Source organism: Pyxicephalus adspersus, chromosome 4 (genome assembly GCF_032062135.1).
Source record: "Pyxicephalus adspersus chromosome 4, UCB_Pads_2.0, whole genome shotgun sequence".
Classification (NCBI taxonomy): domain Eukaryota; kingdom Metazoa; phylum Chordata; class Amphibia; order Anura; family Pyxicephalidae; genus Pyxicephalus; species Pyxicephalus adspersus.
The window spans coordinates 29,232,842-29,248,915 of record NC_092861.1 but is presented as its reverse complement, the minus strand read 5'-3'; the positions used below and the strand labels follow the sequence as shown (position 1 = coordinate 29,248,915).

The 16,074-nt window shown below is 37.1% G+C and overlaps 1 protein-coding gene across 2 annotated transcripts in view; it reads right to left on the bottom strand.

Moving 5' to 3' along the window:
• Positions 1-34: 34 nt before the first annotated feature.
• Positions 35-16,074, bottom strand: part of LOC140328217 (uncharacterized) — a 46,773-nt gene continuing 30,733 nt past the window's right edge. For both annotated transcript variants that reach the window (XM_072407631.1, XM_072407630.1), the window contains exons 5-10: positions 15,588-15,670; positions 13,181-13,289; positions 11,987-12,104; positions 11,039-11,227; positions 9,482-9,672; positions 35-7,638 (exon numbers count right to left, since the gene is read on the bottom strand). In XM_072407631.1, the coding sequence (XP_072263732.1) occupies positions 5,231-7,638; positions 9,482-9,672; positions 11,039-11,227; positions 11,987-12,104; positions 13,181-13,289; positions 15,588-15,670 (3,098 nt within the window). In that variant the 3' untranslated portion in view covers positions 35-5,230. The remainder of the gene's footprint in view (positions 7,639-9,481; positions 9,673-11,038; positions 11,228-11,986; positions 12,105-13,180; positions 13,290-15,587; positions 15,671-16,074) is intronic.

Below are 16,074 nucleotides of genomic sequence, written 5' to 3'. Positions count from 1 at the left end.
GGAGTCTAAGCAAAAAAAAAAATGGACTACACAGTAATAAACCATAAACATTTATTTATACATTGCTGTGAATGTTACACTTGCAAGCCATTCAACATGTATGCACTTGACAAGCAAACCTATATATCAATAAAGTTAGTTCCACCTTAAAGTGGAACTCTACTTGCCTAAACACCAGTGATACGATGTTCTTCCCTTCCTAGTGCCAACCTCTTCACCCAGTCTTCTTGTCCTGGGACTTTAACCCATCTTGACCAATGAATTAATGCATGGATTTCTCCCAAGTTAAGCTGCTGTCAGAATATGTCATTGAGTCTTCACCTACACACTTCATAAGCATGAACATAAATACTTGGGCAGTGTATGTAAATACTCACAGCCAGCACAAAATACATCTGCAGCTGTCTAGCTGTTTCCTAAGTTTTTTTGATCTACTTCTATTGAAACCCTTCTTTATTTTAGAATAGAGGTTCCTAAATGGGGGGATGGGAGAGAGAGCTGTTTTCGAATGAGGCCTTATCAATATACCTCCGCCATTTACTCCTATGGCGGAGGTATATTGATGACATCCTTATCATTTGGCAGGGTAAAGACTCTCTATTGAAGGAATTTTTTGAAAAATTGAAAGGTATTTCCTACAATCTAAATTTTACTATACAATATAATCCATCCTCAATCCCATTTCTGGATATCGAGATAAGGATCAATAAAGATATAACTATCTCCTCAAAACTGTATCACAAGTCAACCACCAGAAACACTATTCTAGCAGCAAAAAGCGCACATCCCTAAGCGTTAAAACGGATTATACCATACTCACAGTATTTAAGACTGCTCAGAAAACGATGAGTTTGAAACTGCCGCAAGGGATTTACAGCAGAGGTTATAAAGAGGGGGTATACGAGAACAATGCTCAAAAAGGCCTATAAAAAAATTAGATCATTCAAATTTTGCTGTTTTCAACAGACATAAAAAAAAAAAATACAAAAAAAGATGAAGTTAGAATCATCACCAGGTATTCGTCTCAACATAAGATTTTGAAAAGTATCTGTAATATCTGTAAATTCTGGCCAATCTTAACATCAGACCAATGTATCAGCAAATATCTCAATTTACCTATAGATAGAATTCTATTATTCCTATCAGAGTCGGCCTAACTGCCATCCTTAAAGGATAAGCTAGTTCATAGTCATTACCAAAAACAACAAAGCAAAGCTATAGTGAGAGATGAAATTCGCATGTGTGGTTCTTGCAATCAGTGCAAATTTCTGGTAGATAGAAGCTCAATGAATAAGTTCCCATTTCCTGTTGAATTCACTCCCAAATTCACTCAAAATGTTAATTGTAAAACAAGAGGAGTCATCTATTTGGCTTATTGCACCTGTGGATGCATTTATATTGGGAAGACGAAGCGTGAGCTTAGGAAGAGAATATACAAGCATGTCTATATTATCATCAACGGAAAGATAACTACCCCATTGAGCCTTCATATGGCTAACCATCATGATTTTAACAAAGAAGCAATTAAATTTACAGTACTCGAAAATGACCCAGAGGACCCTCGGGGAGGCCACTGGGAGAAAACATTATTACAAAGAGAAACTAAATGGATTTTCAACCTCAAAGCAACCGCGTTTCCAGGTCTTAACAAAGCAATCAGCTTCAAACCTTTTTTATAACACAACCCAACATAAATATTTTTGATGATCATACACAATATATAAAAAGATATTTTGTTTGGATTATAGATTCTACATGGTAATGATTTAGTCAGTAAAATTTTTTTTTTGATCCATTTTATGTCTGCACTCGTCTTCTGTTTAGTCTTTTTTATTTTTTTGTTCTGGTGTCCGATTGGTTTCTGTCTCTTGTCCTTATGTATCTTTGTCTCCCTTTTTTTTATTGTTGATTCTGGTTAATTCTATAACCTATATACATTTTTTTAATTATTTATATAATTTTGTGGATGTATGATATTTACTGATATATTTGTTTGAATATATCTTGAAATCATGAACACTGTTATTCAGTAATATCGACATATATGCCTTTGTTATGAAATTCTATATAGGCAATTATTTATGCTGATTATGTTGGTTTACATACATCCTTTAAAATGTATGAAATATATTGTTTATTTTTTCTCTGTATCAATACTTCCTCTCATTAATAATAAAAAAAGGAAGATTTTTTACTGAATTGTACATGATAAGCTTTCAGTCCCAATGTTTGCTACCCTCATCAGTCTCTATCTCTGGCTGTAGCCTTCAGCCACACAGGTGGTTTCTGCACCTTGTGGGGTTATTAAACTCAGAGCTCTTTGAGTGATGGACGCTTTGCAGCAGATCAGGTGACGTGTCTGTGGGCGCGACCTCGGATGTGCTGACGGAGTTCCCAATTTATATGACGAGTTCCCAATAAATACACTGGGGCTCTCCCTGCGCCATCCACAAGTTGCCCCCGGGCACTTCATCATTGCTACGTCTCCTCCCCTCTCCACCTTGTGCAGGTTGTTTGCTGAGCCACATCACACTGTCAGTTTTTAAATCACCAGTCATCATTATGGCAGATACCTAACCAGTATTTGCTCTACCTTATCCCCATAGGCTTCTTGACTCTGTTGTCACCCTTTATTTGGAAAGTCCTTTCTTGTATATATACTGATTGATAAGGTATTCAACCATTACATACTAATCCTGTAGATATGGACTAGATGAGGTAACTTTATGGAGCTAATGATCTTCTAATTTGTCTGACCAAAGATAGTATTTTTTTCATAGTGACCATCACTTATTAATTATGATTTTATGGAATTATTTAATAATGATATTAATTATGCAATAAATTAAGATTCAAACTTTTTATAGAAATAACTTTTACAGTAATTATCTTAAAGGATTTAAACGATTTTTATTACTATTATTAAACCGGATTTATATAGCGCCCACATATTACGCAGCGCTGTACATTAAACAGGGATTGCAAATGACAGACTAATACAGACAGTGATATAGGAGGAGAGGACCCTGCCCCGAAGAGCTTACAATCTAGTGGGTGGGGGAATTTACACACGATAGGATGGGAGATTTTGCACATAACCTCTTTTGAGATAAAAACTATGACCCAAACATAATAATGAAAACCCTAATCACACGTATTCAATCAGGCATGAATTAAGTTTATTACTTCTAATTATCTATTTGGTGCAATCACTCTGATAGGATTAATAGGATTCCATCTGGAGAAGCATGCATGATTTGGAGCCCACCCCCCCTCCTGCTTGACTGGTTAAACAGCTTTGTGGTCATGAGATGCTGAGACTGATAAAGGTGATTATGTAAGCTTACTATGTGTACTGTTGTATATTGTAGATCACCTGAAACAGTTCTGAATAAGCCGGTCTTAGTCTGCGAAACGCGTTGACAACTTGTAACCCATTGATTGGGTGCTTGCCCAGGAGATATTGTTTGTATGACATGTTTTTATTCTTAAAGATGGTTGTTATAATTGTGACATTGGAATAAAGTTTTATATATATATATATATATATATATATATATATTATTTGGATCTACTCTGGCCTTAAAAGTCGCACAAAATCTACTCCTTTCTACAACGTTTAAATATATTGTTCCACTAGAAACATGATTTTATGTCTATTCAAAAAAAGCAAAAAATACCTGTAGGTCCTTACAGATCCCATGTGTGTGCTGCATTCTTATCAGTTACGTTGATTTCCTTGCACAAGAAAAGATCTCCCCGTTATGTTAAGAAAAGAGGAAGTTTTTGTCCTGGGCTGACAATGCTGCTCCTCTATTGATCCAGTACACTGAGTGGCAGGATGACCAGGTCAAAGAACTACAGTTAAAAAAGAAAACAAATGCTATCACATTTTGTTCTGCAGATTGGATGTGCTTAACCTGGGAGCACCCTTAACCTTTTGATGTACAGGATCCAAATGTTGAGGATTGGAGACTGGAGACCTCATAATTTTAAAAAATGTTATTAGATTATTACCTAATATACAATACAGAATATCCACAGAACACTTACCAGCTAATCAGCACAAAAACAAAGCTTTAACTGTTTATACAGTTTCATCTGATGACCCAAGATGTGAGCTCTGTTGAACTAGATTCAGGGTACACACATTGCAGGGGTGCTTTATAAAAGAAAGACTTTATAATTATTTCTCTATTTAGCTGGGAACTCTGCCAACTTTACTTTTGCTAGCCATTAAACTGATCTGAGTGGTTTTATTTGGCTTTTATTATCTGGCTCAGTTAACATTGTCAGAAGACTTGCTTATTTTTATGTAAATTAATATGCTGAAAAACTTATGGTTGCTTTTTAGTTGTTTTTTGCAACCTATATGTAAAGTACAGCACAACTATTGACTTCAAAACTATGCAGGTACCAAACAGTATGCGGCCGCATAACGGGGAATCAGTTGGGGGACTTTAATTGTAAAAAAAGCATAGAATCATCTTTAGACAATAGAGATCTAGTTTAATGAATAATACATTGTTCTATCTGATTCAAAAATAATCTATCAGATATGTAAACCTAATGCAAGGTATTTTAGGTATGCATAAGCAAACTTATTACAAAAAGGTTAAGCACAATTGCCTTTATATTAGAAGTATGTGACAGCAGCTGTCACACTTACTGCTTACTTGAAGCAGCTGGAAAGGCCTTTGCGGAGAGGCAGGAGGGAGATAAAAGGATATGTTGAATGTGCTGAACTATGGAGGAACAGGTTTATAGGCTTTTTTCCAAACGTAAGACAAAATTATACATTTAAAACATCTCATATCGCAAAAAGAAAGCATGTAAAATTAGTAAACATGGCCTCAAGTTTCTTATGATTTGTAAGATTAAACATACTGTAGTAGCACTTGTATAATGTAACTCTGTCCATATGCCTATTCAGATACATTTAAAGCATCAACATATACATTACAATATATACAAACTCTGGATCAGTAGCAATAAACTCTTCTTGCTATCTTCTTCTTTAAGTAACACCTCCACACCTCCTTTGAAAACCATCAGAATAACTATAGGCGTTAGCTTAAAACTTAGAATAGGGATATGTCACACATAAAGGCTTCAGTGTAGCAGATCCTCCATATCATGTTTTAGCACCTCTGACAAGCGTACTTGATAAGATGATTCATATTATAAGGGAGCTGGTGCTTTGGAAGGGAGTGATTTGTGATTTACATAACTAGGAGGAATATGAGCTTTCTATTAGTCTCTGATGACTTACTCCCTTCACCTGATAACTAAGCACCAAAGCATAATTCATGTTCAGATTGTTTGTCATCAGCACTTGTATGTCCTTGGTGCCAGCTGTGCTGCATACTCCTTCCCAGCATTCATCATGGCCTAAGGTCAAAGGCCAAAATTTCTTGCCCTTGATGGACACTGCTGCCAGCCCTCTGGCCTTAATTCTGAATCGTACATCAGTGTTGGCTGGCAGAACGCCAGTCTTTGGTTCTAGCAGTTCATAACCTAAATTCCAGCTGTTATATCTCATGGGAAAAAATGGCCACCTTATTTTTGTATTACAGCAGCATATGAGGTAATTGCAAGCGTAATCGTAAACATTACTGATGTCCGTCTTCATCTTGGTGCAGAGCTTAAGAACATAGTTACCAGCTGTAGGGAGTTGGATGTGAAATTCCACCCGACCTTCTTTCTCGAGTTGAAAAATATGTCTTCTCCTCGCTTCCTCAGTTGTGATGTCGTCAGAATGTAAGGTAGCCACAATATCAATTTTTTCATCCACAGCAAAACTGACACAACAGCGTCCATCATCTGTAAAGATTGCAGGCTCAAGGTGGGATGGGCGCAAAAGACCCTTTTTCTCTGAGAGATAACTAGGTCCAGCAGGGTTGCATAGCTCAAGAGGTAACAAAGGCCACGTTACTTGTGTATTAACACAGGTAATCAGATAATTGCATGCAAATTTAAAATTACCCTGCTCACATTCAGTGTAAATCTTCAAAACATACATCCCAGCCTGTGGTAGTTGTACCTGAAATTCCACTCTGTTCTGTCTTTGGACTTGAAGGATGTGCCTTCTTTCTCCCTCCTCTGTTAACAACACATCTTCTGATAGCAACCTGGCAAATATACCCATCTCTTTCTTGAGAGTGAAAGAGACAGAGCATCGTCCGTCAGAAGTGTGAATGATTGGCTCTGTTTGGGAAGGTTGCAACAAGCCCTTTTTCTCTGACAGAGATGTTGGTCCAACAGGGTTCTGAAGTATGTTGGGAAAGGGTGGCCAAGCTGCCTTCGGATTGGAACAAGATATAGGATAACTGCAAACAAGCTCATAGCTTCCTGGTTGAAATTTATTATCTGCATAAATCCGGAGGTCATAGGATCCAGGTCTCGGCAGCTGGATGTAGAACTCTGCCTTTTGCTGTTTTTGTATTTGCAGAATGTACCGTCTTTCCATCTGGCTATTCCACTGGTTATCATCAGAATGTAATGTAGCCAGGCAGCTCATATCTCTGTCTAGGGAAAAACTCAAGGAACAGCGTCCATCTGTGCTATTAATTACTTGTCCTAATTGTGATGGTTGGATAAAACTTGTTTTGCCTGTTGAATTTTTGCACCCCACTGGTATTTGTGGTATAGCGGGGGCCCCTGGGCCTGAAGTCTCTATACCCGAACAGCATATTAAGTAATTGCAGGTGTATTCAAAGTTGGTTGGACATGTTTTGCTATCTGCAAAGATCTGAAGAACATATGAGCCAGTTTTTGGCAAACGAACCTGCAGTTCTATATGATTGCCTCTTTGGACTGGTGTAACATACCGTTTTTCTCCACAGTCATTAAGTGATACATCATCACATTGAAGGGCTGTTAACATTTTTATACTGTCCTTTAAAGTAAATGAAATAGAAACATGTCCAGTGGATGTATAAATAATAGGATCATTACAAGAGGGTTGCAGAATTCCTTTTTTCTCCATTAACGCAGTTGGCCCAACAGGGTTCTGTAATTTCTTTGGGAAGGGTGGCCATGTCACTTCTGGATCTGTACATATGAGTAGGTAATTACAAAAGCACTCAAACTTGCTTGGACCGGTGGAGCTGTGCAGTTTTAAAGCATAGTAACCTGCCCTGGGCAGGTGGACTTTAAATTCCACTCTGTTACCTCGTTGGGTTTGCAGAACGTATCTCATTTCATCTCCTGATTTGATGTGATCTCCATGTAATGTTGCTAGGACAAGGATTCTCCTAGCTAAAGTTAAACCTAGAGTACAGCGGCCATCATGAGTGTTAATCACTGGGTCATGGCATGTGAGCTGTAGAAAGCCCTTCTTGTCAGTTAGCCAGCTGGGACCGACTATCACATCTAACTCCTTAGGGATCATGAATACAGGGTCAACAGACCTGCAATAGACAATATACTCTACTACATTATCATATGATTCCTTGGTACTGTCATATGCTTTGGTATAAATCGCCAGCTTGTGTCTCCCAGTCACTTGTGGATACAATTCCAGCTGCATTCCGGTTTTGGTTAATGTCATCAGTCCAGGCTTTTCTGTTTTATTGAGCGTAAAAGAGAAGAGTGCAGGAGAATGACCTTCAATAGAAAAGGTAGCCTTTCCGTTAACTGTAAAAAAATGAAAATGGTATCAACTATTAGGATTCGTATGTTAGAAGAAAATTGTACAATAATGTCATGGTAACTGTACCACAATATTTAGTTAGCTGAAATTAGCGGAACCTTCTAAAATAAATTTGTTGTTCATTTTAGTTTCTAATATTATTTTACTTTATTAGTATTAAACATACAAAATAAGTCCTATTTCTTCTTCTTTTTGTAATTTTATTTCTTTTTTTTTTAAGTATGCATGTATCCCAAAATACATTTGCTTGTTGTCATTGGAAGTCAAACACAGCTGTGTAATTCTGTCCTAATAGATTTTAGGATAGACATGTATAGTATATAGACATGAAAAGGTCCAGAAATATCATCAGAAAATGTGAACTATCCTTATATGCAGTACAACTCTTTGTTTATCCATACCTATCCATTCTAATTAGTGTTTGTTAACCAGGAACCTAAGCTTTCTTTCAGAGGTAAGAAAATTCAAGAATATTTTCCTCCTCACTCCTAATTGTTTAATTTTAGAGCCACCTCTATGTAAATTAGCGAGAAAAATATGGATAGCAATAAAGACAGGCCCCCGGACGTTCTGGGGAAAACACACGCTCTGCTGAATTTTTCTTCTAGTCATTTGACCACATTAATCAAGCAAAAGAAATCGGCAAAAGGCATAGCTCTATCCCTATACAACATATACTGTAAATTGATGGATGAATTCAATGTCAGGTAAAGGGGATACTATTTCTCTTCTGTATACATCTCAGCAGATTCTCAAACTTTGATTAGGAGCATGATTTACTTTTGCAAGAACTACAGCAGGGATTTCATCAAACTTCCACTCGTGTTCTTATCATCACATGTATCACTCTTGTAATTGATTCTCACTACTGACCATAACGTTTGTTCATTATCATATCCCTGAGGAAGCCTAACCGTTGCGAAACGCATTGGAGTTTACACAACATTATATAGTCATTTTGAATGCACTTATGTTTAGAAGCATCTAAGTATAGTATGAAACACCTAAGTCCTGTGCAATGGTAACAGGACCTAGGTAAAATACCAATTTTTTTTTTACTGTAATTATGTATTGACCAAATATGTGAAAATACATATATTTAATTAATAACAAAATAATTTCTTTTTCACATTAAGCAGTTAGCCTCAAACCTATTTCCTTATTGCTATCTATACATTCCTTCAGAGGTTGTTAGGGGTTCCTTGATCAATGAGCAGTTTGTGACTCTCAGCTCAGTTTATTAGATATCAATGATCTATTTGGCTATTTGTAAGAGTGACATTCTTCCCACAGTGACCAGCAATGTAGGAGACATTGTTCCTATTGACCACCACACTAATGTACTGTGATCTGTGGATATAGATAATAATTATCATTTCAGGTAAAAAATTTGCTTGAGTAGTACCCCTCATCCCAAGGCACATAGTAATTTGTGGTTTTCCTTTACACATATACTACAGAGACCTTTGTATTTGTTGTGATTTTAGAAGCTGGTTTTAAATCGGGTCCCCTTTACCAACACACAAAAAACCTGAATAATGGTTGTTTTATGGACTTACACCGCCTCGCCCTCAGTTATCTTTAGGTATTATTATTATTAATATTATTTTTGTTATTATTATTATTTAGTTAAGCAGTATGTTTCCTACAATACTACATGGTAAGAAGCAAAATTTGACAATTTCCTTTTTCATAGAAGAAATAAAGGCTCATGTATTGTACTCATAAAGACTTATAAGTACAATATATAATGTATGAGACACATGATGGTTCACAATTCTAATTAATTCAGTGCTCTATTGACAATATAAATAGCTTGAGTAATACCTGTTTCAACTTGGAGGGTCTCAGGAAAGGATGCTATCAGGCCAGCATTATAGAAGCTGCTCTTACGACACAGGTTTCCTTCAAACTGTTTGAGTGACAGCGGAACTTGCAAAAGTTGCCAGTTCTGATTATCAGGGAAATGCTCCTCTATGAATAATGCAGGGTGAGTCAGAAAGTAAAATTCATTGTACCTGCCAAAAGAAAAGGTTTTCTTTGTGGCCATCACACTGCAATAAACAATTCAAAGAATAAATTCATCCACAATTAGAAATGTAATTTTAGGTGAAATATGCTTTTTAGATCCCCCTTCTCTATGGCTTATGTTTCTAGGATGTGATGTCTAAAACTCATAAGCACATTTCTTTAAAAGCTAATAACCTAATAAAGTCTGTGATACAGAGTAAGTGTATATTGCATAAAAAAGGAATGGAGAAATGGGGCTTCATTGTTTCTAAGCAGACGAAGTGAACAGGGAAAGTGAGATAAACGTGTTGGTCATTTTATACATTTAAAACAAAGTGGGTGCTCTAAGCATTGGCAGGAAATGGTCCCTTGTGTGTCTGATTTAGCTTCATTTTGTTACTAGCACCTGGAATTTTGTCCTAAACCTCACCTACCTACCTCCACCCTGTCCAGTCATAGATAGAACTAAGGGAGATACCATTGCTAACTTTTCCTTTATTTTATGACCTGAAATAAACATGAGCATATTAGGCATAGGGATATCCTTATTATTTTGTGTGAGCTATTGGGTCACTAAATATTAGGATAAGAATGATAACAATGCCTCCTCCCATACTTCTGTACTGGCAGATTACCTTTACACACCACTGAAGTGCACTTACTGGACAAAGAGTTGGCAAATCAGCCAGGTCCAGAACCCAGGGGATTGAAGTCCTTGAGACAATACATTTTAAATGAAATGTAGGGAAAACAGACTTTATGTATTTCACCATTGCAACAATATATAAATATTCAATATGTATGGAAAATGTATTTGCAGATATAAACATATAAAAATGGCAGTGACATCACTGCACTGCATATAGTGGGTCTGAATTATTGAAGCTCTCCAAGACTGGACAAGATAGACCATCATGGGAGAACCTGGGTGATCCAGCACACCTAGAAGGGATCTGTTCCAGGACTGAAACCATTTGTCAGCTAATACAAAAAGATTTTTATGAAAACCATTTCAGGTTTGCTGCATCCCCAAGGTTCTCCCATTATAGTCTATCATCTCCAAGTCTTGGAGAGCTGTAATAAATCAGGCCCGATCTGTGCAGAAATCAAAGGGTTGATTTAGCTTAGCAGGTCTTTCCACTTCAGGCTGTCTGCAGAAAACCACAGAATGGGATGGATACAAGACCAGTCACCCTGCACAAGGGGAGAGAAGCAATGACTGCTCTATGTGCAACATTAGAGAAGCAAAGTGCAGAAGTTGTTTCAAGTTGTAATACCGCACTGGCCTGGAAGAAATACCAAAGAACACCAAAATTTAAGTAAGAATACACATTCCTTTATTATTTCATATCCACTGCTGCTTCTTCTACTTACCGAAAGGTAAATTTATTACTGTTGCTGTCTGCAATTCCTGCTCCCCATGTGGTGTCTAGGAGGTGCCATTTCTTGTTTAGATACACAGCGTTCCAAGCATGATTTGTCTCTCCAGAAAACGTCTGACCCAAAACATAACAGTGACCTTTTGAGTAGCCACCAATTTTTACACATTGAATTCCTGCAAGCCTGTAGATGAGTGAAAGTAAAGTATCACTATTAAGAATATGACAACTAAATCAGTCAGCCACAGAATGATAAAAAAGTTGTTAAACCTAAATTGTGCCTAGGCTTGAGATGTGCAAACTGGGGAAATGATGTAAATATAATGGCCCAGATGGAAGGAAGCATTGTCATCACTCACATAAGATTTAGCACTTACAAATAACAGTGATTGGCCTTTATTACAGGTACTTGAGTAGTTAGTTGATATATGCACAGCCAAGAAAATGAAAATAAGTCATTAAAGAGATTTTTATCTCAACATCACACTTAGCTACATCATATGCACATTGATGGTTCTGTAGTATTATGTTCAGGGATAAAAATTCCCACTATGCATTATAATGTGAAATAATATTTTATCTGGCATGATACAATTTGAGTTTGCTTTCCAGTTTACTGTTCTATAAGCATGAATTTCATGTAATTTTCTTACACGCATAAATATGCATAGAAAGTACATAAAATCCACCCCTATGACTAAAAAACATATATGCAATTAGTTACAAAAGCATGAATTGGACCTCAAAATAAACTGGTGAGACAGGCAAACAACAAGTAATGCAGACCTTTACTGAGCTGATGCCATTCTCTTGCACTGTTCTGGCCCCTAAAGTTCCAGACTGTTGTTGCAGCAAATCTTAAACTATCCATCACATTTACATGCTCTTTACCCCTTAGATTATAACTGCCATTGTCTGCCATTGTCTTTACCACTTCACTCACCTGCACATATTTTCAAACAACCCCGCATAGCCTTCACAGGCTCCCTTTCCAGAGAGCAGGATCTGGGAGGGATCACCAGTCCATTTGGATTTGTCTTCCAGACCTTCCAAGTCATATTCTAAATGGGATAAGAATTTGCTTTGTTAATGTTTCCACCAGGTTTCTTTGATTCTGCATAGGTAATCCTTACTGCTAAACTAAGCAAGCATTTTATTATTGTTGGAATTATTTAATGCTTAGTAAATCTTGAAAAAAAAAAAAAAACAGTTCTTTTAGTACTTATTGCCTCAAGCCCCCTTCCCCAGAGACTTACCCAAGCCCCTAGCCACATTTATTCTTCCAAGAGAGCTCATGATGGCCTTTCAGTCCAGTAGGGTATGGCTATCCCTGGGGAATGGAGCCAAAACGGCTCATTGTGGTGGGGCCAGTAATTAAAGAACAATTGTACTGAAAGTACAGATGTCCGTTTAACAAAACTAAGCCCATATTGGCCTAACTGAACATTTCATGATCAATGGCATAAACATGTATGGAAAAAAAATAAATATCATCCCTGTTTTTTATAGTTTGTAATCTGTTTATGTCATAATATTCTCATTTATTTTAATAAAATATTTCACCCACCAAAATAAATAACTAATTTCACCCACAAACTGCCTCATTTAAACTTCAAATTCTCATATTTCAACCCATCTGCGCACAATACATCCCTAGGGGTAAGCAGTTTAGTTTTGAAATCAGAAACCAGTCAATCCAATCTGGGAGCAAACGTCACTGGTAATGAGATAAATATGGGTCTACAACACTACTACATAGTTCCCTGCAAAGGCTGGGTGCCTGTAACACCAGCTGGGAGCACACCAACCTCTGATCTGTACCCCTAATATCAGAGGACCTGCCCATTGTCCAAAATACAGAAGCACCATGTTGGTTATGCAAGCTTGGCAATGATAAACAACAAAGTTGACTGTTGAGTGGGAAGTTTTCCTAATAACCAACCAGTTTTCTTATTAATCCACAAAAACACACAGGTTTACACTGGCAGAAAAGTTTAAAAAAGCAGTGATCATTTATTTTAAAAGAGAATAAAAATCTGAATTCTGGAATTTGTCAAAACCTGTATACCTTCATGGTATTAGTCCAGAGAATTCTACTACAGAACTCTCAAAAGTTCATGGAATTTCTTTTTCTCACCTATGTTGTGACAGACCCACATCCAGATGACTCTGACTTTCTCCAGGTCTGTGCGTGCCATCTTTAGAAGGGATCTCACCAGTTCTTCTACTGTACTTGGTTTGCCCACCTAAAATCATGGACACAGCATCATGTTTAGTGACATAATGGCACTCCAAGGCTGATCTTTTTATTGGGACTGTTTATTCGGTGTTGTCCATTACAAAAAAAAAAAAAATAATAATGAAATTCTACTCATGGAAAAACTTTTCAGCTTGTTATTTTTAGGATTGTAGGCTAAAGCCTACACTATATTAAAATACCTACAGTTGTGGGGGCAGTATGTTCCTTTGGATTCAACCCATGCAATGTGGATCACCAAACAGTTCATCTTCAGCACTAACTAATCTCCAAGCAAATTGACAGATTAAAATACAAATATGTGAACCTTTTTTCTAGCCAAAGGATTGGACACCTGTTTGGATGACAATTGTGTAACGGGAGTTCTTACTTTAGAGAGATTTCAAGAGAAGTTAAGGCAACCTCCCTAACTGCACAAACAAAAACAAAACCCCGTTCCGTTTATTTCAAAATCTCAAACCTTTTACCCGAGAATCCAATTAAAAATGTTCTGTACTGGAAATGACAAAGCAAAATGTTGCTGAAATGAAAGAAAGGGCATGCAAAGACAAAAAACAGCTCTGTATCTATAATGCATCATGGAAGGTGAGGGGTGTGGGGGGTAGCACTGCAGAATATTGGCTAAACTGGTGGAATGATGTTAGCTACCCACAGCTAAAGTCTTAAAAGCAGCATCTGCCCTAAACCATTTTTTTTCCAAGGTTGAAACATTATTACCACTGTGCCAACAAAGAATTTCCTGTATGTTTTGTTAAGAATACAAGCAGCAACGTATTAGTAAAATGCACTGCAGTGCAATGCACAAGTGGGAGCATCTGGCATTGCTCTCTTTGTAATGTCTGGTATCTTCAATTATAGCACGCTATTTGAAGTGCAATGAACAGCATTATATGCACTTAATGGGAAAAGAGCCCTAAGAACTTTGTCACATAGCTCCCTATATGTGTCTGTGCTGTCCAGTGTGTTATAACTTGCCAGTGACCTTTTTGGTAATAATTTGGTGTTTGGTAGATGCAAAGTCAAGTGGGGACCAACCCCAAACACTTCAATGACTTAATTTAGGTCTTCTATAAATCATTTCTCCCTCTATCCACAGTAAAAAATGGCTTTACATGGACTTTGTTGTAGAAGGTTTGAGTTTAAGGCTATTGGCGAATTTATATTTATTGAAGACGGATGCATCTATGTGCTTATGATTTCCTGAAGCCTTTTTGCAACCTCCTCCTTTCGTTATAAATGTACTTCATTGATAGCTGCATGGCATTTCTTGAAGCATCTCGGGTATGCCCAGAAGGAGCTCTTTCATGAATAATTGCCGATTTTACGCACGCGCAATGAAGTTTTTCCCAAACTATGTCACCCAGTCTTGTGCTTGCACAATAGGAGATCAGGTGTCACAGGAAGAAGGACACGCAAGACGAGAGGAAAAAATGGTGGCGCCTGGCGCAGAGAAAGCCAAAGACGGATACCGGGACGACACAGGACCCGATGGAAGAAACCTCCTGACAGATCGACTGATCTGCGGGATAAAAGGTAAGTGTGATTTGTATTCCTTTGGGTTACTTTTGGGTTTACTTACGCTTTAACAAGCCCTGACACAGGGGATGGTCACCAGGTATTACTATAGGAAAAACTGCAAATTAAAAAATGGCTGTTGCAATTGTAATTACCATATTACAGATAATATAAAATTACAGTAAATAGGTTTGCATATAATTTAAGTTATGAAATACAGAATATCATTTCCATTCCAAACTTTCCACCAGTAGCCAGACTGACTTGACTATAGTGTAGAGTGAAGAGGTTGTTTAAAGAATTAAAATAGTAATACAAACACACTTGGCCTCAATGCCAGGAATCTGTCAAAGCTGGATTGTGTTTCCACCGTCATAAACATTGCCTTATGGGACAAAATCTATCCACAGCCATTGCTAGATTTCATATAAGAGGTTATGTATTGGAATGGACAGGCTCTAATATTGAATTTCACATGTCACCTTGTAATTGACATTCTTTCTGCACCAAAGTAATCAGCTTGCCTCAAGTAATCCAGTGAGATGTATGTCTATACAGTACATCTGATTGGGGACTCTCTACCCCTGCATGCTCTAATCTTAGAGTTGAGCTATTATGTATTTCAGTGCGTAGAACAAAAAACTTGCTGCTCAACATTGTATTTCAGGTGGGGCATACTGTATATATAGCTAGAAATAATACAGATATGGATGACAGCTATCCATGAAAACATAATTATGTATACCATTAACAGATATCCAGTGTCACTTACCTGCATAGCATAGGCATCTAGCTTTTCCAAGTTCTTTAAGTTGACAGGCATTGATTTGAGGCTTGATTTATCCCAGGGATAAGCTAATAATGGATTTTACATATATCAGATGCATATAAGTAAAAGAACAAACACATGAGTGCTCTTTTATATTGCACAATATTTGCAAACCTGCTTATCAAAATTTTAAGTTAAAAATACACTAACATTTATTACATTAAAACTCACATTTTTTTGTAAAATTTAAAAGAGATTGTGTCAAGTAAAGAGATAGCAAGATAATATATTTTAAGATGATGTGCCCCTTCGACAAGATTCCTAATATTGTTCATTCATTGCCACACTTTAAAAACCTTTTCAGGTCATCAGTTTAGAGTTAATAATACAATATGGCCCTGGAATCAATCCTCTAACTCTAGCCTGGGCATGGCAATACCCAATACGTGCATGCATGTGGGTGCACTTATTTATATGTATGTATATAGGT